We start from the raw sequence: 22,191 nt of genomic DNA, 5'->3' as shown, positions 1-22,191 counted from the left end.
AGACCATGAGTAACAGAATTATTACAGTAGAACAATTCTTTAAACAGATCCACTAACAGCATATGCTGGTTAGAAAAGGATGAAATTTCTACTGACTACATTTTGCTCTAGAAGTGTGTTCATCATGGTTATTTGGATATCAAAATATCTTTGAAAAATCAAGTGACTTGTTGACAAGATTAAGACAGTAAGATAAGCAGGCATTACAGGTTCCAAGCTGGGAGAAGATAATTTAAAGTTCATAGTTAAGAACAGTTAACAAAATCCACACAAAAGAGGGCCCCATATTAGAACTGATCACATGGATATCAAAAGAAAAGTAATCATTCACAGTCTCCATCTCTTCTACCTATCCAAAGAATGGCTTCACACACAGCTTTGCAAGAGTAACCAAGAAACAGGACTGGAAATCAGATTGCCTTATCGTGAATAGCAGTTTTGGACATTGGAGGAGTGAAGTGTAATGAAAACACTTCCCTTTCAGAGACTCTACCAACATACACCTTCATTTAAGTTAATGGTCTTCTAGAGCGTTCATTACACAAACTACATTTGTCAGGGGGATGGACACACATTGTAACACTCACACCTTTGGTTTCAGGTATTTTTTGAATAATGGTTTAAAGTAGATCCCAAAGCATTAAAAATGAAGATTCCATGTTCAGAGGCTTTTATTAAATACTCACTAAATAAAGGTTGCAGGCATTTAGTCGGTTTCGTGGGTTAGCTGCTCTAATTTTTGAATTGGGGCTTGGTGTGGGGAAAAAAGGTAATTCACAACTTCTGGCTTTGTAATCAGGACCGTCCTCCTTTAGACAGACAGACAATGAAGACACAGCGAATTATTATTTTTTTTAATTTTAAGTTGTATCAAGCCCCACTGGCTAACCATTACCTCCTTGCCCTTTAAAATGTTCCCCTAAAATCTATGCAATTTCCTCACCACCAGCCCTCAGGTTATGTTACAAAATGGCTGATATTTATACAAAACTGGCACTGTTGTGAGTCACCATACTACATATTCCACTTCCTACTATTTGTTCAGCTAACGTTACTGGTCTCAAACTTTCCTCGTTTTTCTTACAGGAGCAAGAGAACAGCTGAGCAAGGATCATTTGCTTGTTAATTCTCCCCCCCCCCCCCAAGTTTATACACTTAGTACTAATTATTCTGTCAACTGATGGGAAACAAAGTACAAGTAATGACAACCTACAGCAGAATAACCTGGTCATCTTTTTAATTTGAAGGACTGAGGACATTTTAAAAATCGGGCTCTCTCCTCTCTAGTGTCCTGAATTTAAAAAGACCTCATTAAAAAAAAACAACCAACCCACCACCCACCAATCTACACAGTAAATCTAATGGAAAAAGCAGGTTTCTAGTCAAATTCTGCTAAACAAGTCCAACTTGGTAGGTAGACTTTATTGTTCTACAGAAAGTTAAACACTTAGGAATCCTTCTATAGTACCAATAAAATAAAATAAAATACAAATCTACAGTGTTTATTTATGGGTGAGCGATTTAATTCTGATATAAGATCTTGCAGATCTCGTGGAATACCACTTCTCAGTAGTATTTTGCAATAAGTTTTGCTCACAGAACCAAAATAAGCTTATCTTTCATATCATGGTTGGCTTATCTATTCAGACCTCATCGTGACCAATTACATCGTGGACCAGGGTGCAAAAGATTGTGAAATGTATGAATCCAGACTAGATCTTCATAGTATAGTCTTCCTCTTAAAAAAAGGCTTGCTATACTCTAACACGTGAGTGTGCGAGAAAGACACACACACAGTAAGTATCAACACTTTGCCAGCTACGACACTGAACACAGAGACAGTGAATCTTTAGTCTCTGGAGCCAGACTCTTTAGCTGAAAGTTCTATAATGCTCCCAGGAGGTTTTATAAAGCCTCTTTAGACCAGCTTCTGTGTTCCCATCCATTGGTCTCCATGTTAGAAGCCAGGCTCAGGAGGATGGATCTATTTTCATCTGCCTAGAAATGAATGTACAGCTATCTATGGGGTTACAGCAACTAAAACATGCTCTTAGACATAATACAAAGAGTTTGTTAACCCTTCTTTTTGAACCTCTATCTTGTGTGGACCTCTCTACATCCAATTGCTTCCAAAATGCTTCTGGGAAAGATTTCCTGTAAAATTTTTGAGCTGCTGAAAGGAATGGAGCTTCCAGCGAAGATTTTAAAAAACAATTTGGGTGTTTTAGACACGTAGCTTCCATTCATAGAAGATGCATCTAAATCCTTTAGACTGCTTTGAAAAAAATCTTATCCTCCATTTTTGTTCACTGATAGAAATGCCTATGACAGTCATTATAATACACAAAAACAGACTAACACAGCTACCCCCAATACTTGACATCATAATACACAGTGCCTGCAAAAAAATGATGATCAGAACACCCCTTTGAAGTCTGGAAGTATTATTTCTATTTTACAGATAGTGTGCTTCAATTTCCTCAGATTTACCAAAGTTCATACAAAGTCTGTGCGGGGGCTGGAAAGAGAATACAGACCATCCAAGTCAGAGCCCACTATCTAAGGCTGGAGGCCACCCTCCCTCTAACTTACATCCATCCATCCGAACATTTTAGAGTTAGACATATTTGTTTTACAAGAAGAAAGATCAATCCAAAGTATCCTAGAGTCTCCTCGCTCCTCCAGCAGAAATTTGGTAGACAAACTGCTCTTTAGACAAAAAGCACAACTCCCAACAGGGCCAACCTGCATTTGTTGACTTCAGTAAAGAATAGAGGGTCATCCAATTCAATAGACTTATGGTGGCAAAGTCTATTCTTGGAGGCTTTCTTCCATTTAGTTGGGACAGAGGCAGATTAATTATGCTTTTGTCTTGAAGATGATACATCTGAGGCCCAAAGTACCTTGCGACAGACAACTGTTGTAATGGCTCCCTCTTTCCTCCTAAGAGGTCAAGAATAGACCCTTTTCAACTCTATGGCAGGGGTCAGGAAATCCTATGTCTATGTAATGTTAAGCAAATGGAACAAGTTGTGCTTGCACCTATTAGAGTGTGTATATGAAACATCATTAACGGTGATGCTCTTCTGAGATTTAGCTTTTTGATCATGGTCCCCAACACAAGATTATATCAATCAACTATATTTATAGAGCATTAGATAACAGGCTAAACTGAGAAACACAAGGAAGCAGCAGGCTACAAGCTTATGCTGAGATGGAGAAAAGAAAGGACAACGGCGGAGCCATCGGGTCTGGGGGAGAATAAGTACATTAAGTTTAGTTCCAAAGGAGGGCTACCTCTGGAAAGGCTATTTTGAGAGTCAGTGGTAACTATACCGTACCTAGTGGCACATTATTGGAAGAGATCCAAGACCTTTTAACAATGTAACAAGCCAGTCTGCTGTCTCCACAGACAAGTACAGAAGCAGAATCCAAAATGGACTGTGCCAGGATGATCAAGATCCTAACAGTGCCACAAAATGCAAATTCAGTTACTCTTCCAACTAACATCCCTTCTCACTTTAAAACCTACCCCTTATTTGTTTCTAAATTACACTTAACTGTTGACCTGCAGTGGAAGTAAAAGAAGGGGCCAGGAACATGAAAGTCACAAGTTGCAGCATGGGAGAGATGAGCTCTGTAGCAAGATGCAGGTTACAAGCAGTAACCCAAAATTCAAGAGTCCAAATGTCTTCCACCAGCTGACCATATTACCTGCTTAAAAATTCTGATCTAAACCCCATCCTCTCCCCCACAAAGGAACAACCAACCATCAAACAAATGATGCCTTGTGGTATGTTGTTACCTGGCATAAAGTTCCTTCAGTAAAACCTATACTATCAAAGAGGCATTTTTAACCCTCAAAATTACTAGTTTCATAGTATGAGAAAAATAATTTTGGCAGTTTTAGTTTAAGTTAAAAAACCCCAAAAACATGGGAGAATCACTTCAGCTAGGAAGCAATTTGTAAAAAACAGTGATCCTGGGTGTCCTGGATCCCTCTGCTTCTCCATTCAAGAAGGCCTCATTCAAAATGTCACCAGTGCAATGCAAATAGTAATTTTTGTAGCACTCAGTGACATGGACCATGAAATGCCAATACAGAACTCATGCTTTTTTACTACTGTTCATCTGAACATCTTCCACAGAACACAGATTGGCAGCTTTCTTTTCAGGTAATGCAAAGGTCTGCTTGAGATTGGGTGCTTTGGGGATTATTTTTGCTTTGCTATATTATAGTGGCAATAAAGTACCTTCTTTGAATGTCACTAGGTCAAATTCAGCCCTGTGTAAGTAGACACAGCTCTCTTAAGAAAGTGGCACATTATTGGAGAAAGTGAATAAGTGATTTACCTGTTCCCACAATATAAGAACCAGGGGCCACCAAATGAAATTAACGGGCAGCAGGTTTAAAACAACCAAAAGGAAGTTCTTCACATAGCGCACAGTCAACCTGTGGAACTCCTTGCCTGAGGAGGTTGTGAAGGCTAGGACTATAACAGAGTTTAAAAGAGAACTAGATACATTCATGGAGGTTAAATCCATTAATAGCTACTAGCCATGATGGGTAAGGAATGGTGTCCCTAGCCTCTGTTTGTCAGAGGGTGGAGATGGATGGCAGGAGAGAGATCACTTGATCGCTACCTGTTAGGTTCACTCCCTCTGAAGCACCTGGCATTGGCCACTGTTGGCAGACACGATACTGGGCTGGGTGGGCCTGTGCTCTGATCCAATGTGGCTGTTATGTTCTTAAGACAGGGGAATGGCTCTCAGATAAGAGCTGAATCTAACCCTTTAAATTAAGCCTAGAAGAGTTAAAGGGCCCAGTTCCTCACTGTCCATCTTGTACAGCGCAATAATGAAATGGACACCAAGAGTGACAACCCAATTACAGTGGATTTAACATAACAAATGCCAAAAGCATCTTGTTTTTTCAATTCAGAGCCCAGATTTTTAAAATAGGAGCTAAGTAGCAACCCAGAATTAACTGATAACTTATCCAGATTGGGCTTTATGTTACATTATTAACTGGTTCATATAACTCATGCCATGATGGCCTGTGGCATGAAACAAAAAGGAGAGTTGAAAAAACCTCAGACTGTAAGCATAAAATATTTGTGGAATGTGTAATTTCTCTCATCCTATGATCTACAATTCCATGACATCTGAGCAATACATCTTCTCCTATTAGGAAGTAAATGAGATGGAGTAATGCCTAACCCCCAGCAACATTATATATTGAAATATGGAACATGTTCTCCCCCCTCTTATTCCACCCAACAACCTCTCCTACCTCCAGTGTCTTTGGGGGCCGTGGAGATGTAGGAGGAAGGTGGCAGACGATAACAAGGGACTACATTAAGTGAGTTTTTGGAGATATGATGCCTAAAAATTAATCCAAAATGTCAATGCAAGTCTCAGGATGCAGTGGTACAATAAATACTGAAACAAAACATCAGTAAAGTTTACTCCTTTCCCATCCCTACACACCCAAAAAATGAGATTTAATGGAGCTGGCCTTGCATTTTAAAATAAGGCAGACAGGCTTACAAAAGCAAGAAACCTGTAAATCAGGTTTTCCACAGCATCCTTTAACTCAGCTGTTTTGTACCTGAACCTCACAACACACAATCTATTTGGGAGCCTTGGTAGAGAAATAGGCCATGTTGTACATGAGGTAAACTGGAAATATGGAGGCCCAATTTATACTGGGCCAGCAGCCATATATTAAAAACTTCAATTACACACAGTTCCAGCTAAACCAGTTACCAACGTGGTTTGGTTAGTCACAGTGCACTGTGTTAAAAGTGTGCTTGAGAACACATTCTAGAGACACTGTTCTAGCACAGGCTGGCCCCATGCACAGTGGCTGACCAGAGCAGGAAGCCAGTTTAACAAGAACTATGTTTAAAGTAGTGTTTCTTAATATTGTATTAAGCCTGAAATAGCCTAATTGAAGTGGTTTCTGGTTTTTTGTTCAATAGGGTAAAGCACCGTCACTGGACTTGCCCCATTTTAAAGGTTTCTCTTTTGAAACAAAATAAAGTGTCCTATTTTGAAAAAGTACAGCATGTAATGCAGTATGCTAGGGTGGCCAACAGACAGCCTTGGGCAAAAGTACAGCATGCTTAAGGCATTAAAAAAAAATAATTTTTAAAAAGGACTCAGACTATGATACTGAGAAGACTTTATTTTAAATTCTACACAGTATGCCTAGCACAAGGTGCAGTTGTAAACATGGCCATTAAATGGTTCTTCAAAAGTTTTTACATATATAGTTATGTATCCTCTTTCATCTCTCTCCCTCTTTACTACTGGCCCTCCTCTTCCTACTGTCACTCTGGGATCTTCACTTCCCACATGCACTATACTATTATTGCTCTCCCCTATGCTCTGCTATTACCTGCGTCACTAGGGAGGCAGAGTTTTACTAAAATCCTGTTCTTTGGAAGTGCTGCGTGCAGACACTTCAAGGCTCACAATTTTTGTACATTTAATTTTGTTCCCAGTCTGCTGTACATAATGAAGCAGAACAATACAATACAGCATGTACAATACAGCCCTGTCAGATAAAAATTAAGACAACTCCCAGGGAAACAAACTCCAGGTTTTTTTGTACTCCGAACTACTTACTTAGGCGCTGTATACAGATTAGGATGGGCTGGTTGGAAGAAAGACATAACTGTTGGGAAGCCTTCAGATTCCCCACCCTCATTTTTCCTGGCAATTTTCATTTAGACCAGGGGGTAGGCAACCTGTGGCATGGGTGCTAAAGGTGGCACGCGAGCTGATTTTCAGCGGCACTCACACTGCCCAGGTCCTGGCCACCGGTCCGAGGGGGCTCTGCATTTTAATTTAAAATTTTAAACGACGCTTCTTAAACATTTAAAAAACCTTATTTACTTTACATTCAACAATAGTTTAGTTATATGTTATAGTCTTATAGAAAGAGACCTTCTAAAAACATCAAAATGTATTACTGGCATGTGAAACCTTAAATTAGAGTGAATAAATGAAGATTCGGCACACCACTTCGGAAAGGTTGCAGACCCTGATTTAGACAAACAAACAAGCAGTGGCTAAAGCCAGCCAATCTGCACGTAATTTTAAGAAAGCAGGATCTTAAACAGAGGGCGTGTCAGGAGGCAATTTAAAAATAAGTTTGCTGCTAAGGGTATCAATGACTTTAGCCTCCACTACATGAAATGCAAATTGTACAGCTCATCCACACTTTCATTTTGATTGAAGGAAAAATTGTGTTTTGAACAACCAAACCACCTCAGGATGTTATAGAGCTGAGTGGAACATAAGGGCTCACAGGATTAAGGACAAGTGATCCAATAATTATTTTTAGTTTTAGCTACACTTCTCAGTTAGATATTTACTTCAGCGAATGTACCATTTGTTTTGTATTTGTGGCTAAATGATGTGTGTGGAGATACAAGAGAATATATATCATGTATGGAGTTTTGAAACCCATTGCTACCATAATACATCACAGAACAACCTTTTTTTTTTTTAAATATACACAAACTGAAACTCAGGTGAAACATTAAGAGGTGGAGTAATGTCTGACGGAATACATTCAGGCACACTTTAAGGAAAATGTGAAAAGGGAAGAAGGAGATGGTAAGAGTTTTTTAATGCTATTTGTTAAAACTTTTAAAAAGGCACTAAGTGTTCTATTGAGCCTTTGAGATATCCTAGTATGTTCCAGCTTTGCCTTAGTTTGCAGCCATACTAATTCCTTTCTGGCATTACAGCTTCTTACCTCCTTGCAAAGTTTTGTGACATGCTAAGATATCTACAAATGTATCAGTCACATAAACTTACTATATCCGGCCCGCTGACAACTTGAGGGTTGTTTTTTTTTTAAAAACCTTTAAGTGTTTTGTTGTTCCCCTGCTGATGTTTGTATAGGTGTTTCTTGCAAAGGAGAGTAGGTGGGGCCAAACACAATACAAAATTGCTACAAGATGAGCAAGGAAGTTTAAGTTGAACTACTTTTTGGTCAAACTGAATGGTCTTATTTGTCTCTTCCACCACAATGACAATTTTACACTTTTTAGTATTTGACATTCAGTATCAAGATGCCCTCTGAGCTGGATAAATATCACACTCATAAGTTTGGGATGTGTGGTGGTTTTGGTTTTTTCCCCTGTGTTGTAGCCATGTAGGTTTCATGATCTTAGGGCTTGGCTACACTTGCAAGTTGCAGCGCTGGTAGAGGCTTTCCAGCGCTGCAATTAGTAACCGTCCACACCTGCAAAGCACATCCAGCGCTGCAACTCCCTGGCTGCAGCGCTGGCTGTACACCTGGCCAGGTTGGGGTGTAGCGATTGCAGCGCTGGTGATCCAGCGCTGCTCATCAAGTGTGGACACACACCAGCGCTTTTATTGGCCTCCAGGGAATAAGGAGATATCCCAGAATGCTTTTAACTAAATTACTCTCTCTTTGTTTTGTTATGCAGCCTCTCTGTTTTGTTGTGAACTCCGATTGGAGCTCCGTTGAACTGCTTATCTAAAAAACAAACACTGATCACAGCAAACAGGAGCTATCTGTATCTGGCTGTGAACGATCAAATGAGAGGCAAGCAGTTTGCTTGACAGAGAAACAGCATTGGATGCAGGCTGTTTGCAATTAAGACTAAGGGTTCGCGAACATTGTGATTTTTCAATCCAGGGAAGCTAACACAGTGTTGGCTCCAAAAATCCACTCTATCTTCCCCGCTCCCTGTCACAGTACACCACCCTCCACCCCCCTCTTTTGAAAAGCACGTTGTTGCCACTTGAATGCTGGGATAGCTGCCCATAATGCAGCACTCCCAACAGCGCTGTAAATGCTGCAAATGTGGCCACACACCAGCGCTGGTAGCTGTGAGTGTGGCCACACACCAGCGCTGGCCCTGCACAGCTGCACGACCAGCGCTGTAACTCCCAGCGCTGCAACTTTCAAGTGTAGCCAAGCCCTTAGACAAGGTGAGTGAAATATCTTTCTTGTACCAATGTCTGCTGGTGAAAGACAAGCCTTCAAGCTCTTCTTGAGTTCTGTGTAAACTTGAAAGCTTGTCTCTCTTTCACCAATAGATGCTGGGCCAATAAAAGATTACTTCACCCACCTTGTCTTTCATTGCTTCCATATCCATATGTATTATGAGTATTAGAGAGATATGAGAAGACCATGTGAGAGGGTTGTGCCTTTCCCACAGTAATGCAATGTGCAAACTGATTACTTTACAACACACATGGTGCTGCTGAAGTCACTAAACAAACCAAAGACAGCAGAAAATTGTTTTTCTTACTTCTTTAAGCTATATTTGTAACTACAGTAGGTAAAAACACACATTTCACTGAAATGCGGGTTACAAAGTTGACAGCATCTTTTAACATTAGAGCAGTGTCATGTACTTGAGTTTACACACAGTTGATGCTCTGTAGTCCAGAAGATGCCACACCTCAGAGGGACACTTCCAGTTCTCTTGCCCTAGGTGCTACAATTCTGTTCAGGAAAAGTGCACTTACTGGTTTTGGTTGAATGCTAGCTCAAATGATGTTGAAAGAAATGGTAAGTTCTGTTGAACTTGAGCAAAAAAACCACCACAAAACTTGATCGCAACCATACGACGCATCACAAATGTAGGAGGTGCTGTTAAACGTGACTAATTACTATTAACTACTTTGTTCATCTCTAAAGAGTTGACTTCAGCCAAATACTGTCAAATATTGTCCTCCCACTCATTAATGCTTATTTGTCTAAATCAACATATCTGTAAAATGACTACATTGGCATTCTACTGTGGATGTTGCAAAATGGCACATGTGACTATCAGAAGAGTGCAAAGACTCAAGTCATTTTCCTCAGTTTATTCTCTGTAATAAGTCATGCCCACCTATGCAAGCTAAGCAGAGCTAGATACACTGCTGCAACCCCCTCCCCCCCACACACACACTTTGGGTTGGCCTTGTGTAGCCTCATCACAAGCTTTCACCACCACAGACTCTTCTGTTGAGCACGTTTTGTGATGCCAAAATAGTATTTTTAATTTCCTTTAAAAATAAAAAATTTAAGATTAAAGTCAGAAAACTTACACTGAATTTAAAAACAGTTTGAGTCTTCGAGTTCGGATTTCAAATCTTAAAAAGCCAATCAATTGATTCAGAAAGAAAGAATGGATAATCTGCTGCAGATCAGGTAAACCTAACGATCAACGAACACTCTTGAAAAAAAAATATATCTTCAATTAAGTAACTTCCAAAGTTGTTTAGTAATGTACAGTATTTTGGCTTTTGATTATGAATTTACCAAAGCAGAAAGTTTTTAGCAGTACAGTAAAACAATCACTTTAAGAAACAGTTCTCTTTAACCTCTCAAAACTCAAATGTTTTAAAGGCTGCAAGTCTTGTATAAACAGTGTTATGGGTTCACACACATCAGAAAACTGGGAAAATATGGAAAGCTGAATCCAAAATTAAGAGTCCCAATTTGAAACTTCAAGAGCCTTTCACCAAAATGCCATGTACAGTAGTTATCTTTTTTAAAAAAAGATAAGCAAGGGATCAAATTTATTCAGTGAAATCATGCATTTTAGATCAGCTATTGCACTTGCCAAGATGTAAAGATCCTCTATGTGCCCAGATATCTGTCTTGATTGCCATCTACATGCCCTACATCACATCTTGAAAGATTAAGAAATTGTCATCTATGTTGGACAGAGAGGTGGGGAGCACAGAGGCAGAGATACAGTCGAACCCATTTATCTCGACCTCGGTTAACTTGCCAATCCTATTAACTCGAGGTTTTACAAGTGGAACCGCCAAACTCACTCTTTATCTTATGGGCTTCTCATCTGTTATGTCGATTTGCCCAACCCTAATATCTCGAGCCCGGCTCCCCGTGTCCCCAGCCGCCCGCTCCCTGGCTCTCCAGCCGCGCGGTTCCCCAGCCGCCCGCTCCCCACGTCCCCAGCCGCCCGCCCGCCCCCGCATACCCGGTCCCTGCCCGTCCCCGCCAGCCCGGCCCCGCATACCCGGTCCCTGCCCGTCCCCGCCAGCCCGTCCCCGCATACCCGGTCCCTGCCCGTCCCCGCCAGCCCGTCCCCGCATACCTGGTCCCCGCTTTGCCTGCCGCCTGCCCGCCCGGCTCCGCCGGTCCCCGCTTTGCCGCCCGCCCCTCCGCCCGGCTTCGCTTCGCCGCCCGCCTGGCCCCGCATACCCGGTCCCTGCCCGTCCCCGCCAGCCCGCCCCGCATACCCGGCCCCGCCAGCCCGGCCCCGCATACCCGGCCCCGCATACCCGGCCCCGCCAGCCCGGCCCCGCATACCCGGTCCCTGCCCGGCCCCGCCAGCCCGGCCCCGCATACCCGGTCCCTGCCCGGCCGTCCCCGCATACCTGGTCCCCGCTTTGCCTGCCGCCTGCCCGCCCGGCTCCGCCGGTCCCCGCTTTGCCGGCCGCCCCTCCGCCGGGCTTCGCTTCGCCGTCCGCCCGTCCCCGCCAGCCCGCCCCCTGCCCGTCCCCGCCAGCCCGCCCCGCATACCCGGTCCCTGCCCGTCCCCGCCCCACATACCTAGTCCCGGCTTCGCCTGCCGCCCGCCCGCCGGCTCCGCTTCGCCGCCCGCCCCTGCATACCCCGTCCCCGCCCCACATACCTGGTCCCGGCTTCGCCTGCCGCCCGCCCGCCAGCTCCGCTTCGCCGCCCGCCCCTGCATACCCGGTCCCTGCCTGTCCCCGCCCGCCCGCCCCACATACCTGGTCCCGGCTTCGCCTGCCGGCTCCGCTTCGCCGCCCGCCCGGCTCCGCTTCCCCGCCCGCCCGCCGCCGCATACCCGGTCCCTGCCCGTCCCCGCCCCACATACCTGGTCCCGGCTTCGCCTGCCGCCCGCCCGCCGGCTCCGCTTCGCCGCCCGCCCGGCTCCGCTTCCCCGCCCGCCCCCGCATACCCGGTCCCTGCCTGTCCCCGCCCGCCCGGTCCCGCATACCTGGTCCCTGCCCGTCCCCGCCCCACATACCTGGTCCCGGCTTCGCCTGCCGCCCGCCCGGCTCCGCTTCGCCGCCCGCCCGTCCGCCCGGCTCCGCTTTGCCGGATCCAGCCACGTGCAGGCAGCGCGGTAAGGGGGCAGGGAGGGGGTGGGGGGGTGGATAGGGGTTTATCTCGATCATTGGTTATCTCGACGGCTTTTGGCAAACCCCTAGGCCGTCGAGATAACAGGGTTCAACTGTACTACTTGTAAAGTCTGCAGAATTGTTCAGATTCATCTTCCATATGTAAGAAATGCCAATATTTTACTCCTCCACTTAAAACGCATGGTCAAAACAAGACAATAATTACCAAGTACAGATAGGATAGGTTATCTAGGACCTCATCCAAATCCCATTGAAGTCAACTAAAAGATTCCCACCAAAAACTTCAGTGGGTTTTGGATTCGGACTCCAACACAGGGACATTCTTATACAGGTAAACCTTCCCTCCCATTTAGAAAACAGAAAAATCCTATCATTTGTTGCAGCAGAGATACTATACAATGAAGGGGTGTCTCAGGTTTTCTAAATGTTTTATTTTTATATAAAAATAAAACAGACTGTCTCTAGGAAGCTGAGCATGGATTCTCCCCCTCTAAATGTAGTTTGTATAGGTTTTTCCCCCACACCACAGAGGGGGAGCAGAAAGACATTTATCAAAAAGATTGGAAAGTGTATTTATACAGCCACAAAAATCATCAAGGGGACTCAGAGGCAGGTGTCGCATGAGAAATCAAATGTTTTTAAAAGAGGATTCACTAGACTTCTAGCAGACACTGTCCTTTTAAAGTGATGTGCTTAGGTTTACACAGGAAGTTTGTTACAGAGCGAGGAACAGAACCCTCGCTGTCCAGTTTACAGCCTTGTGTTTTAACCACTAGACTATGCTTTCCCCTTTAAGAGAACTGAACACAACTATGCTAGGGACAACAAAGTATGCTAGTTGACATGAAGTGATAATGCCACAAAGGTGTTACTATCTTCTGAAAAGTTTTACCCTTATTTAGCACCTAGCCCTGCCACCTCCTCTCATTCTTTGAGAAACAAAAGAAGTTCCCTTACATAGGAGCCATCTATCTACAGTAGTACCCCCTCCCTAAAGGATATTGTATGAAAATCAACACAACTTTCATCAGACATACAAATACATCCTAAATATCACTTTGCACAACAACATCTGAAGATGCCACCACACTGAAACTTTTACTAGTGAGTTTATGGAAGAAGCAGAACATGTCAAAGAATTTTCAGTCAATCCAAGTTACTAGACGAAACCTAGTATATTGGCTATATTTCTGAAAGTGACATTGGGACAAATTCATTGTTATAAGCAGCAGGAGCAGAGGAAAGCTGAATAATTCATAGACTAGTTACAATTATGGAGTTTACGGGCGTATCAGTTTTTCCTGTACTATTTTTTTAAGCTAGAGTGGGGGACAAAATACATTTAATACATGAGAATTTGCATACTTGACAGGAACTTCAAGTTTCTGTTCCAACATGTGAAACAAGTTAATAAATTTACACTTCTATAGCACTTATCAGGCAAGGAAATAACTGTATACACTTTTCAGACTTGCAACAATATTGGGAATATTTAACCCATTTTGCAGATAGGGAAACTAACACAAAAAGTTAACTGACTTTCCCCATGATTAAACTTTGCGACAAAAACTAAAAAAAGTCAGGAAAACATGATCATCTGTAGTCTTGGCACATAATGAACCCAAGGACAGAGAGTGAATGTCTATAAACCATTTTTTTGGTGGTGATTATGAATAAAATGTTTCCACGTACTAAAGATTTCTAATTTAATTCTTATTTCATGTGATGTGTGTGTTTGAAAAGCCTTAGACTGGCGCAGGAAGGATAAGGTTTTCCAAAACAACCAACAATTTTGGATACTTCCATTTTTAAGTGTCTAATTTAAGAAATCTTAAATTAAAAGGGGACTGATTTGCAAAAGGTAAGTGCGTAGCACTTTTTGAAAAACAGTGCCCTTTAAAAGGGATCAGATGAGTCACTTAAAAAAAATGGAGGCACCCTAAATCATTAGTAACTTTTAAACCAACTTTTTCCCTCAATAGCTCTGAAGACAACAGTAAGATACACCAAAACCACTTCCCTTTTTAATAGTCAGAGACAAGCTATCCCTCCTTACCTTCATCACCCACACGATTATGGACACAAGAAGCCCTTACCACATGGAAGTAATCTCTAGAGTCAGCTGCTCAGAGAGAGTGCGCCCCCTTTATGGTTTGCATCCACTCCTTCACTCAAGGTCATATTTCCCCATTTCAGTAATTCATCTTTTACAGCTTCTGCCACAATGGCAATACTCATGGGTGGAACAAGCAACAGCTACTTTTTTTTTTTTCTTTGAGGCTACAGCACCATGGCTGATCTTAAGAGGGTTTGCTAAACTGAAACACAAACCAACCCGTTTCAGAGGTAGAGTACATACTTCACTCTTTTAGTCATCCAATAGATTCAAAAGTCCAAAAGGCTATTCCAAGTGTTAATCTATAGAGCTATTCAACAGGCTATTTCCCCACATTTTGTTGCACAGGTAGTTCGAATATGGACGCATGACAGCAGTTTCTAGGTAGCCACTCACCTTTTTGAGGTACTCATGTCAACAGGTTCATCACCTGTCTGCACCTCCACTTTAATAGTTGCTTTTACCTCCCCTCCTTTTAATAATCCTTGGACTTTCCCAGCTGCAGGATCAGTCTTTATTTTAATATCACCTTCAGTCTTTAGATCTGTTCCCAACAGTCCTTTGTCCATTTTAATTTTTTTACTGTCCACGTCATTTTGGGTTATTTCTCGTTCTAGTGCTCGCTTCTGACTTCGTGTCCTGCATGCTTCCTCTGTCATTGTGAAGCTCTGGGGGGAAAGAAAAAAAAAAAGGGTGTGAAGAAATCAGTAAAATGTATTTTGAGAAAAATAAATCAACTGTTAATTCAAAAAAGGCCAAGATAGGATGGTGCTGCAAAAGAAGAAATCCTGAAAGAGCAATTAAAGTATTGCAGTGCGCTTACTCACCCTATCCTTAGAGTAGATTTTAGTCTGAAGTTACTATGGAGTTACTCAACTCTTTTTATTTAAAGCAACTATAGTTGTAAAATGTAAACTCTAAAAATATCTTGTAACAGAATGCAGGAGATTGTACAGGAATGCAACTGAAACAAAAAGCTTGGATGTTTATCAAAAAAGGGGGAAGAATTTTTTTTTATTTGCCTCACATGCAAATGAGGCAATTTTTTTCCTTCTTTTTAATCTAGGATTAGAGTTTTTTTGGGGGGGGGGATTTCTACCATGAATTTCTTAGCACTTGTATCTGATTGCACATTTCAGGAATCAGACACTGTGGGGAAAGAACTACCATGCCCTGAGTGAAGAGAATCTCTTCCATGTTTCCTTATAGTTTGCCACTAGAGATTAAGGCACTGCCATTGTAATATTTAAGTTGATAGTTTCTTCTCTCTTAATGAATGAGCCAGGCTTTTCCACTCGCTGCACAGGAAGTGCTTAACTCCTGTGGGATCCCAGTTAACTCGTTGTATGCCAAAGTCATAGAAACTTTAGCTTTTGGTGAGCTTTGGCATTTCAGTTTGTCATTTCACTGTACCTGCAGACTCACATCTGAAAAAAAAAAGCTGAGTCAGGTTTTGATCCCATGACATCACTGGGCTCCACATGACCCTTCCCAGGATTCAGTCTGAGAGACAAAGCACTTTCTAGAAAACCAGTCTGAACCGGTTCCAGACAACAAGCTGAAGTGTTGTTAACCCTCACAGAGACACGACAGCAGCAGCAGCAGCAATGTGTCTGGAAGACTGCTGCTGGCATTCCAAAACATAAGTCTGGAGAGCATCACTGCTCTTAAAGGGACAGTGCTTTTAATTTCACATTACAACACAGCAGTGCATCTGTTATTCTGCTCGTCTCATCACTTCAAGGAAAGCACAGCATTCACTTTAAAAAAAAATCATAGCTCTTAAAAATAGCTTTGTTTCTTATAGATTAAATTAAGCACAAGGCCAATAACTAAAAGTCACTAATAGAACTTAAACTTAAAAAAAAAAAAAAAAGTCTAGTATGTTTGGAAGTCAGGGACAGTGGAGTAGTTATACCATATCATTTATTTCCTGTTCTAGTTTACACCTCCTGTTCCCATCAAGTCCTGTATCTACAGCATACCAGATTGTCATTTCAGACAGCGCTATAGGAAATTTTAGGCAAGCAAAGTAGACTCAAGTTTCTTTACATAAAACTTTTGTTTGGAAACAGCCAAAAATATTCATTTATATTAACTGACATCAACTAGTTCACAATAAGGCCACATTTAAACTAAAAATCTTTAAAAGCACATTGTTCTTCAACAGGAGACAGATTGGGTTAACGTCAGTGTTCATGAAAGTGAGGGACTAACAGCACTAACAGGAAGAAAGCCAGGTGTTGTCAAGATTTTCTACATAGCTTAGTCAATACACCTTCATTCTAACCTGCAGCAATCCCTGCTATTCCAGTTCTGGACCTCGCCATATGATTCTTCCAAAGCACCCTAGTTCTTGCCTGCAGCATCCTTATTGCTCCACTCTGCGTAGCCCATGAACAATCTCACAATGATGCCACACACACAAACACACACACAAAAAGGCCCCACTAAAGCTTGGTCTATGCTTAAATGTTAGGTCAGCACTATGGTCAGTCACTGATGTGAAAAAAAAATACCCCCCCCATAGCTATGCTGACCTAATCCCCCTGTGCAGAAGACAGCTTCTGTTGATGGGGCTAATTTTGTTTGGAGAGGTGGTGGTCGGTCCTACGCAGACCAAAGGGGTGCGTCTACATCACAGGGTTATGCCGGCATAGCTATGCTGGTAGTTTCCATTGTCCAAACAGCCTAAGATGGCACCACTAAAAATCTTATCACTAATGACCCAAAGCAAGACAAATCTGAACCCAGGCCTCAAGACAGAAGGCCACTCTACTAATCCAATGTATTGTCTAGTCTGCTTATACTAGAGTTTTTGTTTTTAATGTAAACATGCTGACTTTCTTGGTCAGTACTTTAAAAACAAGTGTACTCATTTTATTGGCAATCTGCATTATAATAAGTAAGGCTTGTGTGTATTTTCAATTTTTTCTTATTCTGTAGTCTAGTAAAGCTGGAAGTGCTGCAGGGCTATAGTGTCACATAATTAAACCCTCGTGCCAGTGAAGCAGCAAGACTGACTCCAAAAGTAATCTGGACTTGATTTTTGGTGAGAGATTGCTTTACATTCCTCCCAGAACTTAAAACACAAAGAAGGTGAAACAGAAGGGAGTGGGAGACAGGTTTCATGGCTCTGAATGGCAAATCAAGACCCCCACCTCAGAGACCAAGAAAGTTAAAAATCTCTAGCAGATCCAGTCATACCACATGCTCCAATGAAGTGCTAAGGCAAAGTGTCTAGTAGTTAGAGCATGGGACAAGGAAGCAGAACTCTTAGGTTCTATACCCAACTCTTATATGGACACATTGCATTACTGTGGGAAAGGCACAACCCTCTCCCATGGTCATCTCATGTCTCTCTAATACTCATAATACATATGGATATGGAAGCAATGAAAGACAAGGTGGGTGAAGTAATATCTTTTACTGGCCCAACATCTATTGGTGAAAGAGAGACAAGCTTTCAAGTTTACACAGAACTCAAGAAGAGCTTGAAGACTTGTCTCTTTCACCAGCAGACATTGGTACAAAGAAGATATTTCACTCACCTTGTCTAAGATCATGAAACCTACATGGCTACAACACTGGGGAAAAAAACCAAAACCACCACACATCCCAAACTTATGAGTGTGATATTTATCCAGCTCAGAGGGCATCTTGATACTGAATGTCAAATACTAAAAAGTGTAAAATTATCATTGTGGCGGAAGAGACAAATGAGACCATTCAGTGGAAACAGCCTCCTCTTGCATATAAACCCCTCTTTTGAAAGTGAGGAAGCTCTCTCACCCACAGCCCTCTCAGCCACAGGTGTCCAGTGGAGGAAATTGGACACCCAAAGTCTGTTTTTCATAGATATCGAGTGCCTGCAGCTTCCTTTGACTTCAACTGAGTTTTCATTGCTCAGCACCACTGAAAAGTCAGGCCCCGATATTATGCTAAAATATACTCCAAAATGTTCACTATTTCAGTTTTCGTCTTCTCCAGTTACATGATGTGGGTGGGTAAACCCAAGTGTGTTGAATCGCCTTTGTGATTCCACAATATTTTAAATGTCACACATGAACCCTCGTTCTGCAAATGCCATAGTATATTTTCAAGTTCTGCTTCAAGTTCCACACATTATTCTCTATGGCACGTAATACCATAAGCAACAAAAGGAAACTCAACTCTGTCATATCTACACTTTGTGAACTCCCTTGATGCACCTGCCCCCATATATTTTAGAACAGAATTCAGAGTCTTGGTTCTCAATTTAACAGCTTTTAGATTAGATCTAGTTATTTCAGAGACCACCTCATTTCTTCTAACCCTCCAGAATAGATACATTCCAACTATCAGGTGCTGGGGGCAGAGTGTTTTCCATGGTGGACCTCCCCATGCAACATCTCACCAACAGGTCAAATTGAACCCAAACCCGACAGTGTCCCCATCAAAATGGGAGATTCATCTTTTCAAGGAAGCTTTTCCCAGTATTTTGTTCTGCATGATAGATACCTTAGACCAGCGGTTTTCAAAATTTTTCTGCTGGTGACCCCTTTCACATAGCAAGCCTCTGAGTGCGACCCCCACCTTATAAATTAAAAACACTTGCCGGGTTTGAGGTGGAGGCTGACAACTCATGACCCCTCCCCCCATGTAATAACCTCGCAACCCCCTGAAGGGTCCTGATCCCCAGTTTGAGAACCCCTGCTGTAGACATTCAACCAGGCCCAAATTCTCTTTTTGTTTACTGAACACACTGCTTCAATTTTTTTTCTTGAAAAGAAAAGAAAACATCACATCATATGTAGATTCTCTCACTTCCAGGACTACGCTGGCTCTCCTCATACAGGGCTTAAAATCACAGATCCATTTTCTAGCATAGATGGGACTTTAACTGTGGCCACTAACACAGAACTAAGTTTTAACTATTTCAGGGAACAAAAACTGTTATAAATGTAGGCCGGACTTGTATTTAGCTTGGCATGGGAAGGAGGGAAAGGAAATAAATCAGGAAAGGTTTCTTAAAGAAACTGAAGAATATAGTTTCCTGGGGAAAAGAGGTAGAAACCCATAACTTGAGTAGCGAGTCTGTAAGGAACAATCCTGCAGGAGTTTGAAGGAATGATTGTCTTTTCCATCAAACCACAATACGAAAGTATATCACCGGTATGTTTTTGATAAAATAATACACAGTGAAATTGTTTATTTTGACATTAGGCTTCAGGTTAACATGCAGTTGAAATAAATTGGCAATCACTTTTCTGAGCTATTGTTTCAGTCTGTCTGTAGTCTTTCTGGATAACAACAATGCATCTTTTTACGTTGGGATAGTTATATCCCCAGCACTAAGGGCTAGAATTAATTATTTTTCCTGAAGGGTTAGATACATAAAACTAATGGAATCACCAGAAGTGCCAGACTATTGGTCCAAGTCACTCTGGACTGTAATAAATTTACACCATTCAAATGTATTTTGAAAGATAGAAGGGAAAACTAGGATTACACAGAAGTTCTTCTCACTCTCTCTTGCACATATGCACAGTGCAAATTTTCACACAGAAATCCAACAGCCCTTTCACTGAACTGTCCAAAAAATCTGACACACAAGATGGGTGAAGTAATCTCTTAGGCCTTGGCTACACTGGTGTTTTACAGCGCTGCAACTTTCTCGCTCAGGGGTGTGAAAAAACACCCCCCTGAGCGCAGCAAGTTCCAGCGCTGTAAAGCACCAGTGTAAACAGTGCCCGAGCACGGCTCCCAGCGCTGTAAGCTAATCCTCCCAGTGCTGGCGCCGTGACCACACTCGCACTTCAAAGCGCTCCCGCGGCAGCGCTGTACAGCTGCAAGTGTAGCCATACCCTTAGTGGTGAGACAAAAGCTTTAGAGCTTACAAAGAGCTCTTCTTCAGACCTGAAGAAGAGCTCCAAAAGCTTCTGTTTCTCACAAACAAATGCTGGTCCAACAACAGATCTTACCTCCCTCACCTTGTCTCTCTAATATCCTGGGGCCAACACAGCTACAGAAACAAATATAAAATAAAAAAAAAAAAAAGGTCTTTTGGATCAGAAATCTATTTATATTAGTAGGTCAAATACCATGCCCATCTATGGCACCAATAGCATTCCCACTGGCAAAGACAGCAACAGAAATGTTTCCTGGAACCTGCCAAAAGTTCTTCCCCAATCCCCTTCCTTCCAAAAAACAAAAACAGGAAAAATACAAGACAAACCTGGTTTGAATCAGCCAGTGTCTTTTCCAACATGGATGTGTATGACAGACTCCTATCACATACTGCCCAGAACGCCTCCCACTTGCAAAGATGACAAAGGATTGCGAGATCCTGGAACAATTATCTGCTCGCTTTCTTTTGCCACTGTAGGGGAAAGTGACAGAACAGGAAAAAGTAGATAAGTTCCAGTTTAAGACTTGGGAAATTTGTGCTTTTTCCCCCCCAGATGTGCAGTCCAGCCAGGAATAATCAGATTCCCAGTGACAATAGTTTATTTGGAGACCTTTGTACACTAAAGTCCTGAAAGACTTTAGCTAAACAAGCATACATCTGATTCAGGGAGGTGGGGAAAGAAATCAGAACTTTGCTTTGTTATATTCCAAGACACACTGCAAATGAAAATAAAAATTGTCCAGTTAAAAGTGGTCTGATCTGCTTCCATAGTTTGGGAACCTGGCCAGAGCTTACTTCCAAAAGTTCTCTCTCCAGGTGGCAGGCAAAACAAAGCAACCCACACCACCACCTCACACCCTACATAACCCACTGGACCCTGCTAAAATACCAGCCCACTTTATGGAGGATTTCCAGATTTACACTAGTTGTAAACAAGACCAAACCACACACTGTTAGAAGCTTGAAAGATTTTGGCCAAATATCAGTAAGGTCACATCTATGCTACTAACTGTGCAAGCTGCATCAGAATACAGCTGCCAAAATTTGTATATCCCTTGGCTGCATGCAGACTTGGCTGCATGCATAGGTGCTGTGTGCTCTCACCAGGAGTGCCTGTGTTGGTGTAAAGTACTCTGCACCAAAGGTAGGTATCCTAATGTGTCATGTGCAGCCATCTGGCACAATGCCTTTCCGGAAATTTTTGCAATGTATTGTGGGACAGAAGTGACTTGTCCAGAGATCTCTGGGAGCTAGGGATCAGATTCCCAGCATGCAACTTTCTGCATCCATAACACCATCAATATTGCATAATCCCCCCCCTTTTTTGGAGGGGGGGGAAAATCCCACAAACCCAGGCAGCACTTTTTGGTGTCTGTCATCTCTGACAGAAGCACAGAGCTCTGCACTATTCTAGTGAACACTGCAAATACAGGACACACTATTCTCTGGTATTTGCAGACCTGCAGGAAAAGCCACAATAATGTGGGACATGAAGATTTTGCCAAGGACAGTTTTCTGAGACACAAAGAAAGACAATTCAAGATTGTTGTTGAGGTTGATGGAGCAGCTGCAGATGGTGAAGGGCCACTTCTGGACCCAAAAAAATGAGCACTGACTGGTGGATCACATCGTAATGCAGGTTTGGGATGATGAGCAGTGGCTGAAGAACTTTCAGATGCTAGAGGCATCCATGTGCCAAGCCCACTCCAGCCCTCTAGCATATGAACAGCCAAGGAGAGCTGCACTGACCGCGGACAAGCAAGCGGTGATCACACTCTGGAACCCTGCAACATCGGACTGCTACTGATCAGTGGGAAATCTTGAAGTTGGAGAATCCACAGTTGAGGGCCATTATCCAAGCACGTAGGGCCATTAGTCATTTACTGCCATGCAGGACTCTTCGACTCTGCAACATGCAGAAAATCTGGATGGATACACAGCAATGGAGTTCCCAAACAGCAGTAGAGCAAAAGATGGCACACGTATCCCTATTTTGGCACCAGCCCACTTTGCCAAACTACCTCAACACAAAGGGCTACTTTTCTATGGGTAAGCAAGTATTGGC

General features: G+C 42.5%; 1 protein-coding gene across 7 annotated transcripts in view; it reads right to left on the bottom strand.

Moving 5' to 3' along the window:
* GATAD2A (GATA zinc finger domain containing 2A) overlaps positions 1 to 22,191 on the bottom strand; it is a 119,961-nt gene that overhangs the window by 24,440 nt on the left and 73,330 nt on the right. For 4 of the 7 annotated variants that reach the window (XM_044998634.1, XM_044998633.1, XM_044998640.1 and 1 more), the window contains exons 3-4: positions 20,454 to 20,597; positions 14,633 to 14,904 (exon numbers count right to left, since the gene is read on the bottom strand). In XM_044998634.1, coding sequence (XP_044854569.1) covers positions 14,633 to 14,904; positions 20,454 to 20,486 — 305 coding nt within the window. In that variant the 5' untranslated portion in view covers positions 20,487 to 20,597. The remainder of the gene's footprint in view (positions 1 to 14,632; positions 14,905 to 20,453; positions 20,598 to 22,191) is intronic. The other 3 variants (XM_044998637.1, XM_044998636.1, XM_044998639.1) reach the window with 1 other exon arrangement.

This window comes from Mauremys mutica, chromosome 24, assembly GCF_020497125.1.
Source record: "Mauremys mutica isolate MM-2020 ecotype Southern chromosome 24, ASM2049712v1, whole genome shotgun sequence".
NCBI classification, from domain to species: domain Eukaryota; kingdom Metazoa; phylum Chordata; order Testudines; family Geoemydidae; genus Mauremys; species Mauremys mutica.
This window is presented reverse-complemented; position numbering and strand designations above follow the sequence as displayed.